The sequence below is a fragment of the Sinocyclocheilus rhinocerous genome, unplaced genomic scaffold (assembly GCF_001515625.1).
Source record: "Sinocyclocheilus rhinocerous isolate Xijiao unplaced genomic scaffold, SAMN03320098_v1.1 scaffold329, whole genome shotgun sequence".
Taxonomy (NCBI): domain Eukaryota; kingdom Metazoa; phylum Chordata; class Actinopteri; order Cypriniformes; family Cyprinidae; genus Sinocyclocheilus; species Sinocyclocheilus rhinocerous.
This window is the reverse complement of record NW_015652820.1, coordinates 5,398-25,269: the sequence shown is the minus strand read 5'-3', so window position 1 is coordinate 25,269 and position 19,872 is coordinate 5,398. Positions and strand designations below refer to the sequence as shown.

Genomic DNA, 19,872 nt, shown 5'->3' with positions numbered 1-19,872 from the left:
TAAAACACATCTGTTCCATCTTTATTTGACCCTCTAACTCTAGCACTCTCTATTCTAATTCTATTCTTTTTTTTTTTTTTTTTTATAATAATTAACACTAGCTTTTCTAATCTTTTTGTATTCTATCTATTTGTTTTCTTTTTATTTATTATACAATCAACAAAAGCAAAAAAGGACTCGACTGGGAATCGAGGAGTGATGCTGCAAAACTTTCACTCGGCTCGTCTTATTTCTCTTCTCCTCTGCCACACCGCTCTCTCTCTAATGATCATTCTGTTTGTTCTCACCTCTGACTGTCAGCAATTTTCTCCCGCGTGCCACAGAAAGAGAGAGAGAGGGAGATCTTTTTTTCCTGTAAAGAGGTAATTAAAAGAGGTGTCCTCTTCTTATCTCATTAACTCTGGAGCAAATCCTTTTTTTATCCCTGAACACTTTCCCTGTGTCTCTGCTGTTTGAGGAGGCCAAAAGCAGATATGCATTATTAAGAGGAGTTTTTATGAAGCGAGAAGACTCTGTGAGCCCAACACAACTTCTTCCTTTCTTATGATTTTGTGGATGAAACATGACCCAGAATGTTTTTTGAATGAGAATGACTCTACTAGTGCTATAAACTTCACCGATATTTAATGATGACATTTCTATCCCGTGATGCAAGAATAGGCTGATATGATGGTCATATTCTCATCTCACATTCATCATGGAGGCCAAAACAGCTGTTCAATCTTAAACTAACAAAGAAATGTGTTTAAGATTGCCTCTTACATAAGACTTTTTACAGTTTCCTCCAAAAGTTCGATAACACCCTAGATTGTCTTAGATTTTGGATTTGGATTTCTTGGTGTAAATGCATTATTATTGAAAACTGTCAATAATGGGCTATAAATCATTTTCTTCTTAATGACTTAAAATGGCAGTATATATAAGCTTTGGCAGCTGTGATGTCTGACTGCTGGATTAAACTGGGTTTAGATTTATTTTTTAACATTACTGCCTAAACACCTGCTGATTGTTTGGTAGTTAAAGTAACAAACCAAATAAAACTGTTTAAAGATGCTTTATGAATATCTCTACTGCTACTGTATTTGAATCCATTCATTTAAATATTTTTTCATAACTTGTGTTTCTCTTATAAACGCAAAGTCATCAAAGAAGGATGCTGATATTATTAAAATCTCTTACCTGGGGCCTCAAGATAATTTACAATTATTTAAAATAAGACAAAAATGCTTTAAAATGAGCTAAGTTTGCTGTACATTATTAAACAGCTCTGGGGAATACTTGATTTTGATTGGTCAATCTCGCCATTCCGAGATATGTTATTCCTCGATAACAACCTGAAAAAGCTAATAACAGGCTCATCCGGGTAACTGAAGTCCACACTATATGCTTGCTAAGAACAGTTTTTCTTCATGGAAGCTTTGCATTTGGTTGGCTAATAAAATATTAAAACTCAAATCAATATTATGTCTACAATTTTTTTAATTATGTCATCCTGGTATCGTAGACTCGCTCTCTCTTGATTCATATAAATGCAGCTGCTGCCATTTGCGATGATTGTTCTGTTCATTGTAATGGATTATAAGATAACTAACAAACTGGTTACAGTTTCATCTTAAATATCTTTTATCGCCATGCTTATTTCTGTGGTGAAATGACGTGTAATAAGTACTATGACTGCACCGTATCCCTTAAATGTCAGTCTAGTTTGCCGCTTGCAAGCAACTGCTTTCTTAAAGGATGATTTCCTGCTGAATACAGAACCGGCATTACTAACAACTTGCGCATGACAATCGCATTCGATTAATCGTGCAGCCCTAATTTCAACTATTTATTTATTTGGCAAGTAACCGTGTAATAAGCGGGGTCCTGATCACCCTGTTGGGAGTTATTCTGTGATAACATCTGGCAGGATGTACATTATCCCTTACTTATTTTATTGTTCGATTAGGTCATTTAATTTCTTTATTTTTCTTTTCAAGTTTCCTTTCCTCCTTTTGTTATTTTGGCCTGTGGCCACCCCGAAGACATACTCTTCATCTTACCCCACAGTCTCTAACAAATGTAGCAGTTTTCCTTATTTAAATGTGTTCCTGTTTGATCCTCGACCGGAGTGATTTCTTTCTTTTTTTTCGGGAATCCACCACTATTACGCCCCTTATCGTGCAACTAGACACGGGGTGTAATACCTTCAACAACTGCCAATTTTATTTAAGAATCAAAACCTGGATATAAGAGGGATATAATTTAAAGTGTTATTTCTATATCTAGAAAAATCATTGAATTTTTTTACAATACATATACATTTTTCTTTCTATTAATCAAAGTATCCTGGAAAGCAGCACAACATAGATAATAATAAGAAATGTTTCTTGAGCAGCAAATCAGCATATTAGAATGATTTCTGAAAGATCATGTGACACTGAAGACTGGAGTAATGATGCTGAAAATACAGCTTTGCCTCACAGAAATAAACTACATTTTTAAATATATTCAAATAGAAAACAGTTTTTACAGTATATTTGTTCAAATAATTAAGCTCTAGTGAGAAGACTGTCAAATTTCAAATCTTACCAACCTCAAACTTCTAATAGTGTAATTATTATTATTTTTTAATTTTTTTTACTTCTTAATTCAATTCAATTCAAGTTTATTTGTATAGCGCTTTTCACGATACAAATCGTTGTAAAGCAACTTAAGCGAGCTTACTGTCAAAGCCGTCTTTTGACAACAGCTCCTGTTCACACGTGACCTTTAAACAAGTAAAGGACATTGCGTTTACAGCAAAGCCTGTGTCTAAAGCAACTAGAGAGCTTTCTCTACTCGCCCTTAAATAAACTGCCAAGGATAAAACTTCAATCAGGGTTTGTTTTTGGTGTTTAGAGCAAAATGGAAAATCTGAAACTCTGCTTGGCCCTCCAGAGACATAAAGCTGCTGTGTGTGATGCTTCTGATGTTCAAAAACTTTCTCCCACCACAGCCTAATGTGCAGAGACGACTACAAGACACACATTCACAGGTTGACTTCCACGAAAAGCGTAAACACGATGGCAAAACATTGCTTTGTTTGTTTGTCCCACCAATGGAAGACAAGGGGCAACATTTTTTTAACGAATAATAGTTCAATAATAATAGTAAAAAATGCCCTATTTATTCTCATGATTTATTTACTGGACACTGTTGATTTCAACAGTGACATGAATCCATCACTAAGAGGTTTTTAACATTTAACTGTTGCTTCCGGCTAAAATATGAGCCCATAATCCATAATATTGCTTTCACCAGTGAAAAAGTTGTTTCATCTGAATCAGGAGAGAAATATGTACAGACCAAGCACTGTTTACAAGCAAAAACAGTCCAAAACAGCTCTAAACAAAGATGTGGGTGGATTTTGATGTGAGAGGACAAAAGGGGATGTACGTTTTCACTGGAGGAAGCGTTATTATGAATTATGGACTGAATGTATGGATTTTACATCATGGTGCAGAAACCTTTTCACTCACCTTAGTAGGGGTCTTATTGCTGGTCGGCATCCTCCTTGCCACCATACTAACCAGAGCACATGTGAAGGCGGAGGACAAGAGGATGACTGTGAACACTAGGACCCAAGGGAGAGAGCAGAGGTAGCAGGGGCCCCCGGCGGAGGTGCAGACCAGCACGTGAAGGGCCGAGCCGAACAGACACAGCAGGTAGAAGGGCAGAGAGAGCAGAGATGATGCCAGCGGGACGTCCACAACTGCCTCCCTGCTCAACGCCTCCGGCATGGCCAACAAGAGCAAAAACAGCACCTGGAGAACGAGAGAGAGTGTTTCAACTGCACACACGCACACACAAGGGCTCTGTTTACCGCTTGTATTAACATCTGTCTCGGGTGATGCCTTCACAAACGGCCATTCGAGACCGATAGTAGTTTTTACACCTGGTATTAAAGCTGCTGTAACTGATTTTCCGGGAATAACGCTCATAAAATGGCAGATATCACTGAAATAGGTGTCCTGAGAAATCACACACATCTCTGTGTCAACACAAGGCCCTGTAATCAGCAAAAAAGAATCTGAAAGTTTTAAGCCAATCAGAAATGCTCTCTGTCTGTCAATCATTTTGCATGTCTGGTTTTGCAGACATTGGATTGGTTGATGTCTTTGGAGGGCAGGGTTTTGGAGAAATGGGGATCACTGGCTAAGTCAGCACTTTACAGCTTCTCAGTGAATACTTTTGATTGGATGCCATTGGAAAGTATACATATAAAAGTACAAAAAGTTAAAGAATAGCATTTATTCAAAATAGAAGTCTTTACTTTCACTTTTTATCAATTAACACATTGTTGTTAAATGAATTAAATGAAAGAATGAATTCTATTTCTTTAAAAAAAATAAAAAAATAAAAATTCTGAACTCAAACTATTGAACAGTGGTGTGTGTATATTGTTTCAGAAGATTTCTATTTTAAATAAATACTTTTCTTTTAAATTTTTATTCTTCAAAGCATCCTAGTGGCATAGGTTCCAAAAAATATTAAGCAGCACAATTGTTTTTAACATTGACAAAAAAATCAGCATATTAGAATGATTTCTGAAGGATCATGTGACACTGAAGAAAAATCTGCATATTAGAATGATTTCTGAAGGATCATGTGACACTGAAGACTGTAGAAATGGTTGATGAAAATTCAGCTCTGCATCACAGGAATAAATTATACTTTAAAGTATATTAAAATATAAAATTATTATTGTAAATTGCAATAATATTTCACAATATTACTGTTTTTTCTGTATTTTTGATCAAATAAATGCAACCTTGATGAGCATAAGAAACCTTTAAACAGCAGTGTGTGTGTTTGTGTGTGTGTGTGTGTGTGTGTGTAGTCAACAACAACATATGAGTCAACAACACTTAAAAAAACTTTATACACAAAGATAACAGGATAATTTATAGGATGCAAGCCACCTAAATGTTTAGATTAGTAACAAACTCAGGTTTTTCATTGGGTGATTTTTTTATTTATTACTTACAACATTTGTTCCAACCCAATCCTGACTATGTCACTGCTGTACATCCCACCCAGGATGCATGTTAATACAATACACACCTAATCCTTCTCAAACACAACTGTATTGGACTAATGCAGAAGTGTCAAACAAGTCAAAAATCACATTTCGCAATGCAAAATTGCAAAGAATTTAGGTCTTTCACCAAGTACCATACATAAAATTGTGAAAAGATTCAGGGTATCCAGAGAAATCACAGTACATGTAGGGCAAGGCAGGAAACTTCAGTTGAATGTGCTTGACCTTTGAGCCCTCAGATGGCATTGCATAAGAACCCGTCATGCTGCAGTGTTAAATATAGCCACATGGGCTCAGGAGTACTTCAGAAATCCACATTTCAACTTGTTTCCGGGAAAAATGGATTTCGAATTCTCAATCCCAAAGACCAAAGGGACCATCCAGACTTTCATTAGCGACAGAAGCAAAAGCAAACGTCTGTTATGGTACGGGGGTGCAGCAGAGCAAACGGCATGGGTGACTGCCATATGTGGGAAGGTACTATTGACATGGAAGCATATATTGGGATTGTACAGACATATATACTGCTATCAAGATGATGTCTTTCATGGGAAGTCCATGGTTATTAGATCAAGACAATTGGCAAATCCTTTAAATATGAAAATGTACTTACAGGCTGTGAGTCAGCATTATTTGTCAACATCATAGACTGTGGTCAGCATGCACGCCAAAGGGGAAATAGGGGAACTGAATTCCGGTGTTATGCAAATCTTTCCACACAGTGACGTAGACATGTGGGAGCATGTTTGAATGAGGCGTTTTAGGAGGGCGTGAACAAGTCTTAACTTTTATAAAGAATATCTCTTTGGGTTTGAGACTTTAGTCTTTGCAACTTTAGGGATCTTATCTATTCACGAACGGCTTATAACACTCCAAAGAGAAAGGAAAACTTGAAATCGCATCATATGACCCCTTTAAATAAAAGTTAAAGAGAATGAACAAATCACAGATTCTTGATTTTATTGCAAAATGTCATTTACAAAATGTCCCAACTTCTCTGGAATTGGGGTTGTACATAAACAACTGTAATCTCACATAAACGCACACTTTTCATCAGAAGGGTGGTCAGCGTGGGTCGCACATCAACAAGGCTTATGGAAAATTAATGATGGGTTTTTGTCTGCAGCTTGACACCAGGACACATATTCATAAACAACCCTAAAGAAAGACTCACATGGAATTTAGAGGTTATTTAATGGAGAAAACCTGTCCACTGCTGTCAGGAAGCCTCTTGCTAATGCACAATCAGCTTTTTTCATTGCAAAAAACAGTCGATCGCAATGACAGCCAAGAAGTGAATGCAGATATCTCACACTCTGAGAGATTTCTGATAAAAGCAGGAGAGCAGGGCTTCAAAAAAGAACACACGCTGACGTGTCCTTGCCTCCGACTCCCAACAATGCACCGACAGTCAAATGCTCGCTTTGAAACGCACTGCTCTTTTCTTGTCCCCCATCCGGTTCACTCGCTCACGGCTGTCTTCGTTGACATCTCTGCGGGACGTTACATTTGCGCTGTGAGCGATGTTTGAAGAAGTCACATAAAAAAACAAAAAAACTTTTCTCTCAGAACTTGAAATCAGAGGGTCAGAAACGCCACGTTAATATTTAACAGAGAAAAGACACAAACTGCCGATCATCTGAGATAAAAGCTTTGTGGGAACTAGATTTAGCATAAAGGGCCAAAAGAATAAGTGAACAATGGGAGGCCGGAAAACAGGATGAAAAAATAATAAGGCCGCAATCTGATATTTTGCTGAGACAGAAAATGGAAAGCAGTAATATGCTTAAAGTCAGCATGAAATCATAATTGACCATATTTTCTTTCATAATGCTTGTTTCTGGTATTAGGTGCCATGAACTAACAATGAACAGCAAAAACTTAATGTTAACTTATAAGTATACTACTGATCATTTTTAGTTCATGTTCATTCTTACATCGATGTAATTTATGCAACTTGAAATTATAAAATTGTATTAACATACACTACTGTTCAAACGTTTGAGGTCGTAATGTTTTTGACAGAAGTCTCTTCTGCTCACCAAGGCTGCATTTATTTGATTAAAAATACTGTAAAAACAGCAAAACTGTGAAATATTATTACAATTGAACATAACTGTTTTCTATTTGAGTATATTTTAAAAATGTATTTTTTTCCTGTGATGCAAAGCTGAATTTTTAGCCTCATTACTCCAGTCTTCAGTGTCACATGATCCTTCAGAAATCATTCTAATATGCTGATTTGCTGCTCAAGAAACATTTCTTAATATCAATGTTGAAAAACAGTTGTTCTGCTTCTTATTTTTGATGAAACTGTTATACTTTCCTTACTTTCAGCATTCTTTGATGAATAGAAAGTTCAAATGTACAGAATTTATTTGAAACAGAATTTATTTGAACAAAAAAAAAGTAGAATAAACGCTGTAAAAGTATTTTTCATTGTTATAACATGACAGTGGCAAAGATGTTTGTTTTGATATTTACCAAGGCTTTATTAGCGAACTCTGTTTGTGAAATGACTTTTGTTTTCAGATGACGACATCATGCTCATTTCCACCCCTCTCTGCCCTATTAGGACAGGACTAGTTCTCTCAGAGGAGGTCAGGTCAATTTGTTTCTCAGCTGCACTTTGTGATTTCAATGCCGTCCAAATTGAACACGTCTGTGTATTTCCTCACACAGCCTGTGTAAAAATTACAGAGCAAATTACCTACTGTTTTTGGCAACCTCTGGAGTCCTCTAATGCTGTTCTGAAAGTAACAGCTATTGTGGTACTTTTTCAAAACACTTCTCCTCGTTTATTTTGACCTTTTGTCCAACACCGCGACTAAAGCTAATTGGTGCACTTCATTATGGTGTAGACCTTTTTGCCAGCTTGCTGGGTAAAGTTGGCAAATCGGCTGTTCGATTCATCAAGCATGTAAACTCACATCCTCGCAGTCAGCAACGCTATAGTCTTGTTAGCAATTTGTGTTTTTGATTGCAACAAAAAAAGGTACCAACCAACCAATCAATCAATCAATCAATCAATCTATATCTATCTATCTATCTATCTATCTATCATGTTATATTGAATATTATTTAATGTACTATGCCTATATATTATAAAAATTATATTATATTAAATATATGTCGTGTTATGCAAATCTTTCCACACAGTGACGTAGACATGTGGGAGCATGTTTGAATGAGGCGTTTTAGGAGGGCGTGAACAAGTCTTAACTTTTATAAAGAATATCTCTTTGGGTTTGAGACTTTAGTCTTTGCAACTTTAGGGATCTTATCTATTCACGAACGGCTTGTAACACTCCAAAGAGAAAGGAAAACTTGAAATCGCATCATATGACCCCTTTAAATAAAAGTTAAAGAGAATGAACAAATCACAGATTCTTGATTTTATTGCAAAATGTCATTTACAAAATGTCCCAACTTCTCTGGAATTGGGGTTGTACATAAACAACTGTAATCTCACATAAACGCACACTTTTCATCAGAAGGGTGGTCAGCGTGGGTCGCACATCAACAAGGCTTATGGAAAATTAATGATGGGTTTTTGTCTGCAGCTTGACACCAGGACACATATTCATAAACAACCCTAAAGAAAGACTCACATGGAATTTAGAGGTTATTTAATGGAGAAAACCTGTCCACTGCTGTCAGGAAGCCTCTTGCTAATGCACAATCAGCTTTTTTCATTGCAAAAAACAGTCGATCGCAATGACAGCCAAGAAGTGAATGCAGATATCTCACACTCTGAGAGATTTCTGATAAAAGCAGGAGAGCAGGGCTTCAAAAAAGAACACACGCTGACGTGTCCTTGCCTCCGACTCCCAACAATGCACCGACAGTCAAATGCTCGCTTTGAAACGCACTGCTCTTTTCTTGTCCCCCATCCGGTTCACTCGCTCACGGCTGTCTTCGTTGACATCTCTGCGGGACGTTACATTTGCGCTGTGAGCGATGTTTGAAGAAGTCACATAAAAAAACAAAAAAACTTTTCTCTCAGAACTTGAAATCAGAGGGTCAGAAACGCCACGTTAATATTTAACAGAGAAAAGACACAAACTGCCGATCATCTGAGATAAAAGCTTTGTGGGAACTAGATTTAGCATAAAGGGCCAAAAGAATAAGTGAACAATGGGAGGCCGGAAAACAGGATGAAAAAATAATAAGGCCGCAATCTGATATTTTGCTGAGACAGAAAATGGAAAGCAGTAATATGCTTAAAGTCAGCATGAAATCATAATTGACCATATTTTCTTTCATAATGCTTGTTTCTGGTATTAGGTGCCATGAACTAACAATGAACAGCAAAAACTTAATGTTAACTTATAAGTATACTACTGATCATTTTTAGTTCATGTTCATTCTTACATCGATGTAATTTATGCAACTTGAAATTATAAAATTGTATTAACATACACTACTGTTCAAACGTTTGAGGTCGTAATGTTTTTGACAGAAGTCTCTTCTGCTCACCAAGGCTGCATTTATTTGATTAAAAATACTGTAAAAACAGCAAAACTGTGAAATATTATTACAATTGAACATAACTGTTTTCTATTTGAGTATATTTTAAAAATGTATTTTTTTCCTGTGATGCAAAGCTGAATTTTTAGCCTCATTACTCCAGTCTTCAGTGTCACATGATCCTTCAGAAATCATTCTAATATGCTGATTTGCTGCTCAAGAAACATTTCTTAATATCAATGTTGAAAAACAGTTGTTCTGCTTCTTATTTTTGATGAAACTGTTATACTTTCCTTACTTTCAGCATTCTTTGATGAATAGAAAGTTCAAATGTACAGAATTTATTTGAAACAGAATTTATTTGAACAAAAAAAAAGTAGAATAAACGCTGTAAAAGTATTTTTCATTGTTATAACATGACAGTGGCAAAGATGTTTGTTTTGATATTTACCAAGGCTTTATTAGCGAACTCTGTTTGTGAAATGACTTTTGTTTTCAGATGACGACATCATGCTCATTTCCACCCCTCTCTGCCCTATTAGGACAGGACTAGTTCTCTCAGAGGAGGTCAGGTCAATTTGTTTCTCAGCTGCACTTTGTGATTTCAATGCCGTCCAAATTGAACACGTCTGTGTATTTCCTCACACAGCCTGTGTAAAAATTACAGAGCAAATTACCTACTGTTTTTGGCAACCTCTGGAGTCCTCTAATGCTGTTCTGAAAGTAACAGCTATTGTGGTACTTTTTCAAAACACTTCTCCTCGTTTATTTTGACCTTTTGTCCAACACCGCGACTAAAGCTAATTGGTGCACTTCATTATGGTGTAGACCTTTTTGCCAGCTTGCTGGGTAAAGTTGGCAAATCGGCTGTTCGATTCATCAAGCATGTAAACTCACATCCTCGCAGTCAGCAACGCTATAGTCTTGTTAGCAATTTGTGTTTTTGATTGCAACAAAAAAAGGTACCAACCAACCAATCAATCAATCAATCAATCAATCTATATCTATCTATCTATCTATCTATCTATCTATCTATCTATCTATCTAATTATGTTATATTGAATATTATTTAATGTACTATGCCTATATATTATAAAAATTATATTATATTAAATATATGTCATATAATACATAATAAAATCAATTCTTATACATACACACACACACAGACATACTGCACGATATGACCTCTTCCATAAAAAAATCTGTATTATTAATAAATCTCAATGTTCGATTTCATATGACTCCTGAAGCAAAACATACTGAGAACCATAACAAAATCCAGCCCATTTTTTTTTCTTGTTGAACATCTTGTTCCACTTTGAAATACTTCGCATTATATGCTTTGCAAACAATTTTCATGTTGCTTTTAATTGCAGGCCTTCAGCGGTCGAATGAATGAATTTGGTTTTATCACCCTGAACAACAGCCGCCCCATTTACACCATGAAACCTTTGAAAAGTCATTTGAAAAGTTTCATTTTAGATGTGTATTTGTTGTTGGTTTGACTCTGGGGAGACGCTTTGCTATTAATTTATGTGGAATCAGCCCTCAGAAGACACGCAGAGTCTTACAGGCGTCAATGGAATCTAAATGATGTTATTTCATGCGCTTAACCTCAAGAGAAGACGACTTTACACAAGTAGACTTTACAAAGAATCTAGTACCTTGAATAACAAAGAAACACATTCCGTTGGGGAAATATAGACTTAAAAAAAAAAAAAACATGCACACTTGCATCTGAAGGCTTCATTTGTTGACATTAACTACATTATTTAACACAAACTATTTAAAAAAATCTAAACATTAATTTCAACATTTACCAATACATTATTAAAATCAAAATCTGTTAATGGACCTGAGCTAACATGAACTAACAATCAACAGTTATATTTTTATTAAGTCATGTTAATAAATACTGTAACAAATGAATTGCTCATTATTAGTTCATTTTAGTTAATGCATTAACTACTGTTAACTAATGGGACCTTACTGTAAAGTGTTACCAAAACATTTATCTTCATAAGCATGTTAACATCAGTCACTCTTCATAAAGATTCATTTAAAACCAGCACTTATTTTTCAAAGCTTTATGGAGGAAACATATTATAACACTGTTCATCTGCGGTTGCGATACCTTTTTGTCAGGCTTGCAGAATTTATGAAATCACCACATTTGATGCATTCTATATGTGCGTGTGAGCTAAAGACCTTTTCCTGCCACAGTTCAACAGTTGTATTTGCTAAGTGCAATCGATTATTGAAGTACTACAGTCTTCAAACAGTCAATACCTCATCCGGTCAATGAGATCTAAAGGACACAGTGTCCACTAGGATGTGGGCCTGGAGAATGTCAGAAGGTTTGAGGGCATCCAGTGGGTCATACGAGATGGAGAAACCCTGGTCTCATTTCCTCATAGAGGATTGGAAAAGATGTTTATTTGCTGCGGTCAAGTGAATTGTATTTTCTGTTGTATCAGATCCTAAGGTCTTAATATAGACCATAACTGTATATTTTCAAATGCAAAGCGCCATTTAATTTATCCAAAATACAGTAAAAACAGTAATATCGCAAAATATAATCACAATTTAAAATAACTGCTCTCTATTTGAATTTATTTTAAAATGTAATTTATTCCTGTGATGCAAACCTGAATTTTTTGCAGCCATTACTCCAGTCTTGAATATATAATACTAATATTTTGTGGAAACTGCGTTACTTTTTTCAGGATCCTTTGATTCTAGAAAGTTCAAAAGAACAGCATTAATTTGTAAAATACATCTTTTGTAACATTATAAACATCTTTATTGTCACTTCAGTTTAATATGTTCTTGTTGAATGAAAGCATTAATTTCAAAAAAAGAAAGAAATAAAGAATAAATAAATAAATCTTACTGACCCCAAACTTTTGAACAGTAGCATATGCCATCAATTGCACATTAAATACGGTATCTGACAGATACTAAACAAATAAACAGGCTAAATAACTATAACAAATAAATAACTATAATCTTCCATTGCACATAACTATCATAGTCTTTGCAAATAAACTGAGAGCTATGGATTGTGCATAATAACGGGAACATCGCTCACGACAGGCGATTTGAAGTCTGACAGTAATTGTGTTTATTCTTGAAGGTGGTGAATTTGTTTCAAAAGCGCTGTTTTGATGGCTGTAGCAGCACAGCTTTAAAGGGATGAATTTAGAGATGCATCTTCTCAGAGAAGGTTTTAGCGTGCTGACAGTCTAATACCGCATCTACACCGCAAGAGTAGCTGAATTACGTGCTTGCAGTGTAGAGTTTGTCGCGCCACAGTCCTCTAAACATAAACAAACCCATCAACCTAACTTTGAAAAGGCAAATGTTGCAAAAAGCAAAACTTTCTCTCAAGGTCTAAGCTGTAAAATAATGGTTATGATGTCACAACCATGAGTGCATTAACATATGACTGCTCATATTAACATACTGTATCAAATCTCTTCTGCTCACTAAGGCTGCAATCATTTGAATAAAAATATAGAAAAATCTGTAATATTGTGAAATATTATTACAATTTACAATAACTCTGTTCTATTCGAATATATTTAACATTTTAATTTATTCCTGTGAATTTTCAGCATCATTACTCCAGTCTTCAGTGTCACATGATCCTTCAGAAATCATTCTAATATGCAGATTTGCTGCCAGTGCTTAATTTTAGCCAGATCCTACCGGATCCTGTTCCGGAAAATGTGAGATTTTGGATTTTTGCGTGCCGATAATTGTTTTTAAGGATCCGGCATTAGATCGTGACGTGCATATGAGAGCGAGCGCAGGTTTATGTGGCTATTTGGAGGTTATGGATTGGTCCTCAACATATTTTTGACCGTGACCAGTCAGCTTTCTTAAAGGAACACGCCACTATTTTTGAAAATAGTATTATTAGTATAAATAATATTTTCCAACTCCCCTAGAGTTAAACAGTTGAGTTTTACCATTTTCTAATCCATTCAGCCGATCTCCGGGTCTGGCGGTAGCACTTTTAGCTGCAGCTTAGCATAGATCATTGAATCTGATTAGACCGTTAGCATCTCGCTCAAAAATGACCAAAGAGTTTCTATATTTTTCCTATTACCTAGCTGGGGACTATTTTCAGGTGCTGCGTTATATCATTGCGCCTGCTGCACCCATGGTACGGCAGCAAAGTTCCTTGATTATTACGCCGGAATGAGAGTATAGTTCCTAGCCATATCGGCCTAGAAAATCACAACTTTTCATTTTCCGTCGGTCTTAGTACACGATGTAACTAGAGTCAAGTTTTAAATAGGAAAAATATAGAAACTCTTCAGTCATTTTTGAGCGAGATGCTAACGGTATAATCAGATTCAATGATCTATGCTAAGCTGCAGCTAAAAGTGATTCGGATTCGAAAACGGTAAAACTCAACTGTTTAACTCTAGGGGAGTTGGAAAATGAGCCTATTTTCAAAAATAGTGGCGTGTTCCTTTAAGTTCAAACTCGCTCTCATTGATTGGTGCTTACTTCTTATTGTTTTGTGAGCAGCAGAACGTTTGGAGAGAGTGTAATAATACCAGAAATAATACCAAATAAAGTGAAATATTATAATGTTTAAACACTATAAACATTGCTATACGTTAGTATAGCTCACTCCAAAACAAATCATATAAATGTAACGGTATTCAGAACAGAACAAGAATGAAATAAAAATATATAATAAAGAAACCAAAACAAAGCTAAGCTGAAAGTACCAGGCGTTAATTGGGCTCACGTACCTCTCATTCGGCACAAAACCTAATGTTTCCATATTCGCAATGTATTTGAATGAAACTATTACTTATAATGTAGAGGCTTTGTACTTCACGCGCATTCGTATATCGACAGAAATATCCTCTTCACATGTGCAAAAATGTGCTTGGCAAGTGGACCAATTATACCACAGACTATTTAAATTGAGCAGTGTAACCTTTTTTTGGTTGACTGTATTATTTTGATAATGAACAGACTGCGATGTCAAGTTTGAGTTGCAAATATGTGGTGTGTGTGTGTGTGTGTGTGAGCGCGCGAGGTGCCGGCACGATCGAACAGCTGAAACATAAAATACATCATTTTTGGTCATACAGATAAGAATTAGATATTCGAAAGCACAAAGTGTTTACTTTTATTTTTGCACACTCAAAATAACAACAGAACATTTGTGATTTTGTAAAATAAAAGATGCGCGTTTAATTAAAACTGTTACTTAAGTCAGATATTTTTCGCATATTTATACCTATGATTGAATTTTATTTTTATGAAAACAAATTTTGTTATTTTAATGTATCTTAGATATACATTTACCTAAAATCATCCTGGCAACCCATTTTTGACCCAGGGTTTGAAGCTTGCCCTGGTTAGGTTAATGCAGAAACTTGTGAACGATGCTCTCTTATAATCGTGGCATCACCGTTTAGTGACGTCATTGAATGTTCCGGGAAAACTTAAGTTGTATTTTCAGTGTCGGTCACAGCGGCTTTTAATTGCTGTTTTGGATCCGGCAATTATTAATTTACAAATTAAGCACTGTTTGCTGCTCAGCAAACATTTCTGATTACAAAATGATGAAAACTGTTGTGCTGATTCATATTTTTGTGGATTTTATGAAGAACAAAGGTCAGCAAAAAGGCATTCTCGTAGCTTCATAAAATTACGGTTGAATCAATGATGTCACATGGACTATTTTAACAATGTCTTTACTACATTTCTGGACCTTGAACGTGTCAGTTACATTGCTGTCTATGCAGGGTCAGAAAGCTCTCAGATTTCATCAAAAATATCTTCATTTGTGTTCCGAAGATGAACGAAGGTCTGACAGGTTTGGAACGACATGAGGGTGAGTAATTAATGACAGATTTTTCATTTTTGGGTGAACTATCCCTTTAACACAGTGCTTAATAGCTACTGGTTAACATTGTTTACCAAAAAGGAATGCTGTTTATCACATATTAATGACAGATTATGAAATACATAAAACAAACATCTTTACAGGAATAATCTGTACTATGAAATAGGCACAAAAAAAACAGGAATTTGTGTTAGGAAAGCAAATAGAGTCAGTTTTGATTTCATGTTGACAGTGGAAATCCAAATCCAAAACTGAAAGGCTGAAGGAATTAACTCCGGAAGTCTCCGAAGGGCTCTCCTGCTATTTCCAACCGCACCAGGCTGGATCTGAACTCTGCCGTGAGGGCTGGCAAGCTCTTTATTGTTAATTACAGAGAAGAGAGGGACTAATTAAGCTCATAATGAGTTGGCAGGGTGAGGGGTGTAAATGAGACGAGAGGCCGCAGTCCTTCAAATCCAGACATTGATCCTCCTTCACGCCACTGTAAGACCTCCGAACTCCACTCTCAACTCACATCTCACCACCGTTCACCTTATTATCGGCCGACGGAAGAAAAAGAATGAAACAGAAATATATTTAAACTAAGCTGTATGGAGCGGTTGTATACCACGGTGCTGATCGTTCAGCCAGCGAACAACTAAAAAAAAAAATCTTTCCACAAATTTACAGTCAACCAGAAAGACAGATATGTTATGAGTGTGCATTAGTGCACAATTTAAAAGTTCTACAAATTGGCTTCACACAAAACATGGTTTCTTGTTTATTGCACTAAAATCTTTAGCTAATCAAAAACTAGTTGCACACATTTTTCTATGGCGACAATGGGCCTCATTCATGAAACATGAGCAGAACAAATTTTTGTGTAAATCGTTCGTTAAGCTGTTCTGACGTAAATTTTCGGATTCATGAAAGTGTTCATATTTTCAAAATGTTAATTGGTTGGTACAAAAGAAATGTACACCTGCTCCTTACCACGTGTAAATGGTGCGTAAAACGTTCTGTGTTCAATTTGGCAAACTGATGACACTGAATTTTGATGCACTGCCATTATAATATTTAACAAGTTCGTTTGCTGTTTTTTTTTTTTTGGTAGCTGAAAGTTGATAAACTGTTTAGCTTTGTTTTTTTCTGCTGTAAAGTTGGGCATTTTAACATGGGGAGTCTATGGGATTGACTCCCTTTTGCAGCCAGCCTCTAGCGGCCAGTTGACGAATTACAGTTTAAGTCACTTCCTTGTTGGCTTCACGAGAGAGAGTGGGAGGTTGCCGCTCGGGTAAAACGCAGTGCTTATCATTGTCACTTTTTACCCAGCCGTCCGTCCAATCAATGGAGGATGGGCGGGACAAATAGCTTACTACACTGACCAATCATCCTACTTGTACAACAACTGAACAACAATAGAAAAGTTAATATTGCTGGTTACTGCATTTTTATATTCAGTAATATTCTTCAAAATGAGATACTAGTAATACGTTACTGCCATGGATATTTCAAATCATAGCAACCAAAGCGTCTCAGCTGAAAAAACGCTGTGCCACCAAAGCGTTATCAAGCGCCACCAGCTGGTCGTTTTAAGAAGAGCGCCTGACATTTTTCAGCTGGCTAAAAACGCTTTGGTGGACACACGTTATTGAATATTTATTGTTAGGCATATGGCCTATTAGTATTTTTTGCATTTATGCAATATACTGGAGCCAAACCTGAGAAAGCAGACCAGAATATTCCACTGCGCTCCTGGACACGCAATTTGAGTAGCTGTAATTCATAGGCGGGGATTATGCTAATTGTGAATGAGCGTGCACACGTGCCCTATTTACGAATGATTGGAATTCATTAACATACGCATGTTTAACAATCAAATCGGAAGTTTACGAAGCGTTTGTGAATCCGGAGGAGAGTTTTCGTGAAGGTCTGTTTTACGTGCAAATTACTCAGAATTTACTCATATATTTACGAATGTTTCATGAATGAGGCCCACTGGGAGTATAGGTGACCGATGGTTGATATAATGGCAATATACTGTAAATAAATAATGTATATTTGAATGAGTAATGGCAAATGAAACATACAGTACCGTTCAAATGTTTTGGTCTATATAGTAAGATTCTTGTGTTGAAAGATCTTGTGTTGATCACAAGTGACAATGTTACAAAAGATTTCTGTTTTAAATAAATGCTGCTCTTCTCATTAAAGGTGCTGTATGTAAGTTTTTGACTCTACTAAAGCATAAAATTAACATAATATGTTTGCAGATATTTAAGAAACATGCTAAGTTAACATACTTGTTTATCTGAAAAACAATGCTACAGTCAGTTATTCTCCTTTGAAAATGTGTGTTCTGTGTCGGAATGTCTGTCTGTCTCTGTTTTGGTCTGTGTAACCCGCCCACTGACAGTTTACCCAATTGTATTTCGGCACCCCAGGTTGCCATTTGGCGGAAAACACAGCGTATTTAATTTCAGTCATGGAAGCTGTCAAGGAAGGTGCGCTAGTTCCTGTTGGTGTCGTCAATCTGGCAACCTGCGTGTGCGTCAAGTCTGAGGAGGAGGGGCCGGGTGAAAATAACCCTCTCCAATATTTGGAATTTGGACTGCAATACCTAGTTCAATCCTATATACAGCACCTTTAAAGAATTCTCTTCGTCATAAAATCACAATTTCCAAAAAATATTAGGCAGCACAACTGTTTTCAACATTGATAATAATACATGTTTCTTGAGCAGCAAATCAGCATATTAGAATGATTTCTGAAGGATCATGGACACTGAAGACTGGAGTAATGATGCTGGAAATTCTGCTTTGATCACAGGAATAAATTACATTTTAACACATATTCAAATAGAAAACATTTTTATTTGAAATTGTATTTAAAATTGTAATAATTTCACAATATTACTGTTTTTACTGTATTTTTTATCAAATAAATGCAGCCTTGGTGAGCAGCAGAGACTTCTTTCAAAAATGCAGTATTTTTTAGGTAATCCGACATAAAGGTGACATATCATGAAAATCGGACTTTTCCAGGTTTTAAGTGCTATAATCAGGTCCCCGGTGTATCTACCAACCAAGGAAACGTGAAAAAGGTTAACCCATAACTTTGTTTTGGGAAGCCTTTTTCTGCAAGAGTCTGAGAAAACGAGCGCGTCAGATTTCACTCTCCTAGTGACGTTGCAAAGGGATCTCATTATAATATTACCGCCCCTTAATCTGTAAGTTTCCACCCACGGTGCCGTCATTTTGATTTCGCAAGCGACAACGGTGTACCAGCTCTAATGCCATGGCGAAAGTTTGAGCAAAACATACTAACTGTTCTGTCTTTGGCTGCACAGACGAGCACAGAACACTGTTTAGAGTCCCAGCCTCAGAGTAGACGAGAGCAGTGGATTTATTGATTTATTTACTGTTTATTGCTACTGCCACACAGATCTAAAATAAACATGCGATTTATTTCCCAGCTGTTTACCTTCACAGACATAACCGACTGTTTTTGTAACTCGTGTGTTTTTAACGTAAACTTGTGTGAATGAGAACTTAGTTTATGTGTATTATGAGGTTATGTTTATGTGTAATGTAGCAGCTCTATTCTGGAAAAGAGGGCGGGGAACAGCAGCTCATTTACATTTAAAGAGACAGGCACGAAAAACAGCATGTTTCTGCTTCCACTCAAAATAGGCATTTACAAAATTATATAATAAATGATCTGTGATTGGTATTTTGAGCTGAAATTTTACAGACACATTCTGGGGAAACCAGAGACTTATATTGCATATTGTAAAAAGGGGCATAATATGAACTTGCACTAAAATCATATAGCACACATTATGTGCTCAAATTGAAAACAATGCATTATAAAATTCAGTAAATTAGCACAAGTTGCTAAATAAAAAAAAACATTTACTTATATAAATAAACATGTATATAAACATTTATTTTACACTAGCTGACATACTTTTTAAATGTATTTATTTAACAAATTTATTTTAATCAAAATTCCATTAGAAATACTGGGAAAAAAAGAAACTATACACATTGTCTCTGTAAAAGGCTGCCAGAAGATTCTGAAAGAGATTTAAGTTGCTAAATAATTAATTTTCTTATCACTAGTTAAAACTGCTTTCACGTGTAATTTAGGGACACATAACATACACCTTACAAATTCACTTTGCACCAAGAAATTAGTATTATGAAGTGTTAAATGCTTCAGTTTCCGCTATGACTGCAAGTGATAGACGTGGAGGAGCACATGTTCGAATCTGACGAGGATCTGCCAAAACCTGCCTGAATATAGATGTGAAATTACGATAGCTGAAGCAAAACCTGCCTGTTAAAAATGTGAAATACTTTAGGAATGAATCAGACTGACCTTTACAGCCAGAACCTTGAATAAAGTTTAGCTTGAGTAGACGGCATACTTAATGTGATGTGAACAAAACCAGACTGCGAGTGATGCTAAAACA

At 36.0% G+C, this 19,872-nt stretch overlaps 1 protein-coding gene across 1 annotated transcript in view; it reads right to left on the bottom strand.

The window, feature by feature from the left end:
- The window catches only part of LOC107715161 (GPI ethanolamine phosphate transferase 2-like), a gene marked incomplete at its 5' end in the record, with an annotated part of 81,969 nt that overhangs the window by 59,610 nt on the left and 2,487 nt on the right, over positions 1-19,872 (bottom strand). Inside the window, one exon of the mRNA XM_016521222.1 lies at positions 3,501-3,785. Within this exon, the coding sequence (XP_016376708.1) occupies positions 3,501-3,785 (285 nt within the window). The remainder of the gene's footprint in view (positions 1-3,500; positions 3,786-19,872) is intronic.